This window comes from Macadamia integrifolia, chromosome 7 (genome assembly GCF_013358625.1).
Source record: "Macadamia integrifolia cultivar HAES 741 chromosome 7, SCU_Mint_v3, whole genome shotgun sequence".
Taxonomy (NCBI): Eukaryota; Viridiplantae; Streptophyta; class Magnoliopsida; order Proteales; family Proteaceae; genus Macadamia; species Macadamia integrifolia.
The window spans coordinates 32,441,471-32,448,861 of NC_056563.1; the positions used below are offsets into that span (position 1 = coordinate 32,441,471).

Sequence of the window (7,391 nt, forward strand, 5' to 3'; positions counted from 1 at the left end):
AAAAAAAAAAATATATATATATATATATATATATCAATATTTAATAAGGTTATTTTTAATATAATTTCTTTCCAATTTTTTTCCCCATATAATCCTCCATAGGATGGATAGTTCAAACTGTCATCATCTAAATCAAATTTTCATATAACCATCCATAGCATATATATATATATATATATATATATGACAAATATCACTGTCGTTGAACATTTCATCGTCAAATTAAAAAGGATGACGTATCCCAACCTCTATTGTAAATTTTAATTCCATAGGTTTTTAGGATTTCTTATATATTGTTTTTATAGGAACCTCATTGATATAAGTGTGGGAGTTCACATTGTAAGGTGGAGATCGAGTGATATAGAGAGATTTTTGGATGAAATATCTTTGATTTCCTAAATTAATACCAAATCTCGTTAAATTCCTTGTGTTTTATGTGATTATTTGTTTAGTTTAATCCTTGTAATTTTACCTTCCTTTTTGTTATAATTTTACATCAGGAAAAACTCTATTTAGTAGGAGTTATAAATTTTAAAGGGTAAAACTAACTGTGTCTATAAGAATGTGGCTCCTACGCTAACACCTCCACGAATGAAAACATTTGCATGGGCCTTGACTAAGAGGAGTGCGATGATCATTTTTTCATCAACTATATGTGGTCATAGGGCAGGCTCCAGGCTCCAGGCTCCAGGACAGAGAACGTGTTCCCATTTTAAAGATACCAATTGGAAGAATAGTCACTAATGGATCACCCCTTGTTGAGTTAAATTAGGAAGAATTTTCAGTTCTTCTTCTGCTTGTGATATCAGAGCCCTAGTGGCATGTGGCTGTGGGTTCTCCTCTTCTTCCTTCCAGACTTTTAAGGAGGAGGTCAACAGCAGCCAGAAATGTCAAAAGTGAGACCAAATGACTCATCATCTCTGGAAGAAAGAAAAACAAAGATAAGAAGATTACTTTGGTACGTACGTGGATTCAAATTCAAAACGAACACTAACACAATTTCACAATCATCCCGTGATGGTGAGATTACTAGAGATAACCTCTGTTTCCTCCACTTTTGTGGCACGTAAAGACTGTAAAAATGGCGTGGAAACTCATGTAAGGTAGCTTGGCTGGTCTTGAGAAAAATCTACTTAGAGCACGGAAGCCTCCTATATTGACCCTTTGTAGTCCTCCCTTAATTAGCTTCTCTCCTCCTCGTTAAATAAACAAAGAAGGAATAAGAGCAGAGGTAGAAGATTTTTAGTTGCAGAGACAAGAGTACTTTCTTCTGTGCGCGCGATCAGGTATCACTTGTTCTTCATTCTTGGTCTTTTTTTTTTTTTTCTGTTACTCTTCTCCTTCATTAATTTAAAGATTTGAAGCTTGAAGCAGTGGAGAGAAATTCCCATAGTTGTGGGTTGGTTTGATCCACCGTAGCTAATAAATATTAATGCGTGGATCATATGGTATATGGATTTGGAAAAACAACTCTAAGCTCACTTGTGAGAGACCTGAAGATGGGCGGTGGCTGGTGGAAGCATGGTTTTACTATCAACCGCACTTATAGTTAATTCTCCAATAATAAGCATTTAAACATATGCATGTGAATCTTTTGTTTCTATCCCCCCTTTTGCTTGTGGGTGGGAGTGGGAGCTAATTAAGGTTTTAGTCCTTGGGCAGCTGAGCTACAAAGATAGATCCTCTTAGCAAGTAATACTAGGTAGGATTCCTCTCCATAGAGCCAAGGGAATAGGGAGCCATCCCGTGTTCCTAGGTCATCCTAGTCGTGGGATGACTCCCCGTTCTTCCCTGGGCTCTATGGATAGGAGTCGGGTTTGTTTATGCCTCTTTACATGATTTTAAATTTATTCTTGAGAGAGGATTCTCTATGCTAGCTCTATAGGGAATTGTGTTAACGCAGGTACAATGAAAAATGTATTATGAGAGGGTAATAAGATCATTTCTGAAGAAGAAAGATCAATTATTATTATTATTATTATCTATATAATAATAAAGGGATACAAGGGGTGGAGATTAGATGTGGAATGAGATCTCCTGGGCTCCAACCAACTACGTTAAGCAGCAGCTGACCACAAGAAGAGAGACTTCATGCGAAGAAGAGAGATAAACAAAGTTTTCATATCATGTCTCAAACAAGGTGACTCGGGAGAACTTTTTCCTTTAAAGCGAAATAGAAAAAATAAATAAATCAATCAATGAGGGATTGTTGCTTGTTTAGAGAATCCTCTCTGCATAGTAAAAGAAAAATATTTTTAAGCCACTAGTGTACTTTACGCCTCATAATCTAGAATTTCTAATTTATTTTTTCTATCTTCTTTAGATTGAATAAGAAATTCCATGTGAGGGGGAGGGTGGGGTAGCCACTTTATAAATAAAGTTGCCTTAGTATAAGTATGAAGAGGACATTCCATCCTTTCCTTATCTAAGACATACTAATAAATGACACCCTCTTTGGTCGAGCTAGCCTTGGCCACACTATCTTCTTAATCCTTGAGATCAGAGTGTGTTTACCCAAAAATAAATAAAAAAGAAATCAAAGTGTGCTACTAAACTATGATTAAAAATATGATAATCTTAATAATAATAATCTTTGGATTCTAATTGGTCTCAAGGGCATGAATGCATGATGGAATCATTTCTACGCGTGCTTATTGAAGCAAACTCTTTAGTTTTTTTTTTATTAAATCATGATTAACATAGATTAGTCATGGTTTTAGGTATTAGTATCAAATTGATTGTGTATATAATATATGTATATTTATATATGATTGCTAAAAAAAATTCTTTTTTTTCTTTTTTGGACATTTGATGTTTTGAGATTCCGATAATCTAATACGTATCGATATCAATATCAATACTACCAGTGACCGATACCAGTATGGATACCATGAAATACATCCATGTACATAGTGAAACACATTAATTAAATCATACTTTTATACGACACTGTTATATGCGTTTCTTCCCTAACAGGAAAAGGTAGAAAGAGAATCCAGATTCAAGGGGTATGGGATGACTCCAAATAGGCCCCATCTTTTTGGAAAGGAAGGAACATACAATACAGTCACGGACAAGAGAGAAGAGCCAGAAATTTAATTTTCAATCTCTAATCTAATCAACTAGAGGTTTTGTCCACACAAAGGAAGAACAATAACGGATTAATAACAGTAGCCAACCATCTGGATCTCCAAGTACCCAACATTCACAGGCCATGGATGACAACACATTCATAGCTTTTTAACTTTATTTTCTTTCTCCTCCCCCTTTTCTTTATCTTAGTTGGAATGGATCAAGAAGCTTTTTCTGAGTCAAAGTCGCCGCCATCTCAATAAATTTCTTAGGGGTTATAAGGAATAACCAGAGTTTATAGCTTCCTTTAATTTTTTTTATTTTTCTTCTAGGTTTGTCTTTGTCGTGTGACATAGCTAGGTCCCCTGCGGTGAATTAAATATAGAGAAACAAGACACGCTCACTTGCAGTGATTCAAATCAGAAAGAGCCAATAGGCCTCAGCCCTCACCTGGGCATGTTCTTTCTTGTTCAAAATTTCTTCATTTCTTCTTCGGTTCTTCTTCAGTTCTTCCTGTTCCTATTTATACAGTATAGACTTTACTGTGAAAACAAATTCCCATATTTCTCAATTTTTGTTTTCGTTTGTTGTTTTGTGTGTAACAGGGGAATGTATATGGTGGAAAACACTCCAACCCTGATGTCGAAAACAGAGGAGGAAGAGGCAGAGGATGAAGAAGCATTGTCTCTCAGCGATCTTCCGGTTGTCGAAACATTGAAGAATGAGAAGGAATCGGGTAATCAAAGTCGAGTATTGGAAGAATTACAAGAAGAAGAATTCGAGTTTGGGTCAGGGGGTGCTGGTTCTCTTTTGAAAGAATCCGATATGTGTGCTGCCGAGGACGTTTTCTTTCAAGGGCAGATCCTCCCTCTGCGTCTCTCCGTCAGCTCCGACGGTGGAATTGCCCGGATCGGACAGGATAGTCGGAACCCTTGTAGGTGTGCTTCGAGATCAGAGTCCATGGATCATGGTTTCACTAGCAGTAGCAGGAGTAGTAGTATCAGGAGCGGTAACTCTAACTCATCCTCTAGTGGTAGCTCCGTGACCACCACTATTACCAGGAGGAGTGGCGGTGGGTACAGGGAGAGAGATCTCTCGCGGAATCATTTTCATGCCCACCCAAGTCCAAGACCACAGATTTGGCAAACCACTTCTCCGGCCGGAAATGGTGGTAGTCGGAGCCGGGGATCGACGGCGTGGGGTCTTTTCCGACCGGGTTTGGTTCGGACGCCGGAGATAGAGTTGCATGATCTAAAGCTGAAGCTTCGGAATAGGAATAAGAGTTGTGAGAGCAACAACAACAGAAAGGAGGAGTCGAAGAAGCAGGAGACGAAATTGATGAAAACGACGACGCAGAGGATAAAGGTGAGGATGTTTGAAAGGTTAACTAGTGGGTGTAAGTGTTCAGTAAGTGCAGTTGAAACAGTCCCTTCGAGGTTAAAGAAGGTGAGTGCGATTGAAAGAGAAGAGAACGAAGAACAACTGCAGCAGAAGCAGCAGCAACAGGAGCAGAACAAGCAGGGGAAACAAGCCATGGCCCACCGTCGAACCTTTGAGTGGTTAAAGCAGCTTTCGTTGGCAGATCTGCAGCAGGAGGCATAGATTAGATAGAGAGGCACGCTTGCCTTTTCTACTTTCTATCTCTCTCTCTCTCTCTCTCTCTCTCTCTCTCTCTCATCATTATGATTTATGATTTTGATTTGTACTCTGTCAGTCATTGCGAATGTAAGGAATTTCAAGAAGGGCTCTGTTCCCTAAGAACCTTATTTAATCTAATATCTTTCTCTTTGGCCTTTGTGTATCGATCTTAATGGGTTTCCAATTTTGTGGAGTTACAGAGGAACAGGGTCACTGAGAGACATTGGCTATCTGGGATGATGGGGGGAGAGCAAATGGATGGATGGGTAGATGGAAATTGGTGCTTTCATGTGGGCAGGAGGAACTAGGAAGTGGAGTTCATGATTAAAGCTGAAAATCATGTGATGCTTTTTATGGTACTTATGCGTGACTACGGATCAAGATGTCACTGCATGTGCCCACACCGAGCAAAGTTTATCTGGCTAGCCCAATTAGATAAGCTTGTTAATCAATCCAAAGCCATTTAAATCTGATGCGTTTAATTTTTTCCCCATTTTCCCCAAGATAGTAATTTTGACAAATGTATATATCATATGAGGTCCAAATTTTATGGATTATACCACAATGCCTCTTGTTCACACATCAAATTTTAATCAAGTGATAAATTAAAATTTTAAAAAATCAAAACCATAAAAATTTGCACAATAGTGGTGGTGGATCTTCATAAACATACGCGAGGGAGTATATGATTAATTTGGTACATGGTAATATAAACTATGCTCTCTTTCCAAAGTTAAAATAACCACATCACTTACCAATGTAACCAATGAGAGTGGGATTCAGCTCCTCTACAAAAAGTTCAAGGACCAGAGAGTGATCTCAAGACGGTGAGGATTTAGGTATGCGTCCCAACGTCACCCTAGTCACAAGATCACTCTTCCATCCTTGGGCTCTATAAAGAAAATATCTTAACCATGAAAGTGGACTTGTTGAAAGGCATCCAACATTGAAGTGTTCATAATTTTCCTGTAATTAATGTAAGGCTCTGCTTGAATCCAAAGGAAATTGAAGTGAATGGAAGTAAAATCTTCGAATTTAAGAAGAAACTTTTGTCATCATTGTAATTTTACATGATTATACAATTATTTTGAAATCATTTTATATTTAGTTATTAAACATCACTTTATTTTGTATCCAAATCTTTTGGATTTGAAAAGTAAAATAAAGATTACATCTAAAAAGCAACATTGCTGAATATGACCAAAAAAAAAATTAAATAATTTATATAATCATGATAAGTGATGAATATAATATTTTTTTATTTTTTAAATTTGAAAATTTTCACTTTCCTTGCCTTATTTTCCCTTGCCACCACCAACCGTAGCTTAAGCTGCTAAATTTGAAATTTTATTTCGGGAAATCTCCGGAAGGTGCGTTCCAATCTTCGGGTCTCCTTACTATTCCGGGAATGTGGTGTATCACACTATGGGAACCCCATATGGTCAATATAATGGACTAGTGAGCAATGACCCAGAAGGCCCAGAGGCCCACAAGAGCGTACGGTCCACGCTTTCCCTTAAAGGCATTTCTATTTTTCTAAAAAAGAGCTTGGCTAGTTCAGAAATTTCCACTCGCTTTTACTTTTTCACAGAAACAATTAGCGAGTCCAAATGCACAATATCTTTTGCTTCTTCCTTTTCTTTGGGTAGAAATCTTATGCTTCTTCCTTGTTGAGTGATTCAGTGGGAGACACCGAGACTTCAGTGGGAGACAGTAGAGCAGCAACAAAACGTTGACGAGGGCCCAGGATTGGTTTGGGATATCATAATCAAGGCCCAAGCCCATCAATCCCTCAAGAAGCAAGCCTAGGCTTTATCAAACAAGCAGGCTGCTTAACAAACTCATCACCAGAGTTCAACTTGTGAGGTTAAATCTCATGAAAGTTTCCCCAGGTCATATGGATCAAGGGTGCAATCGGTCGGTTTTAGCTGGGCCTAATTGATTACTATCAATTAAAGGTCTTGCACTATTACTGTTGCATTAGGAAACTGCTCCTAGGTCGTCTTCGTATCCTGCACAAGAGGGTAGATACGGCAGGAGACTCTCCAATGCTCAAGTTAGATTATTCACAAACAGATGGTTCCAGTATGAATGAAAAAGATCGGTCCTCTGCAAAGAGATGCACCTATGTTGTTATAATTGAAGGTAGCTTCATCGGTTGAGAGTCTCGCTTTGGTAGCCTTGTGTTGTAGGTAGGAGCCTATATTTGGTAAGAGTTGTAATAGAAAAGTGAATATGGAAGATATTACCGTTTATGGGAACTCCTCGCATATTAGCTGTGATCTGGGGATCTAACTAGGATACCCTTTCCTTAAAGGGATGGATTCGTGGTTCCTTACTTCCTTCGACAGTCCTTAGCGGACTAAGACTAATTTGTGTATTGTGACCCACGTGCTAAGCCCAATGAGCTCCTCCGGGAGTTTCCCGTCAAGGATAGCGTTGGGTACCCAAGCCGGACGGCTTGAGTGACCTGATGACCGAGCCGCTCACTGAGGGTGGCATCTTACATGTCTATCGCTCAATTGATGTGCCCCTGGGGGGCTCACTACCCGTTCAATGTTCTAATGTGGTTAGGTGTGCGGCTCGGATGGCCGCCCGGCGGGACTCAGTGTCTGCTCGTTGGCGTCCATCCAGCGACTCGCCTGTTGACGCTCCTTTGGTGTGACCATAGTTAGCAATTC

The 7,391-nt window shown here is 39.0% G+C and overlaps 1 protein-coding gene across 1 annotated transcript; it reads left to right on the top strand.

Moving 5' to 3' along the window:
• Window positions 1-3,155: 3,155 nt before the first annotated feature.
• On the top strand, window positions 3,156-4,867 carry LOC122083559. Its single transcript, XM_042651410.1, has 2 exons — window positions 3,156-3,526; window positions 3,678-4,867. Exon 2 carries the CDS (start codon window positions 3,682-3,684, stop codon window positions 4,672-4,674), a length of 993 nt encoding a protein of 330 aa, XP_042507344.1. The 5' UTR covers window positions 3,156-3,526; window positions 3,678-3,681; the 3' UTR covers window positions 4,675-4,867.
• Window positions 4,868-7,391: the final 2,524 nt, after the last annotated feature.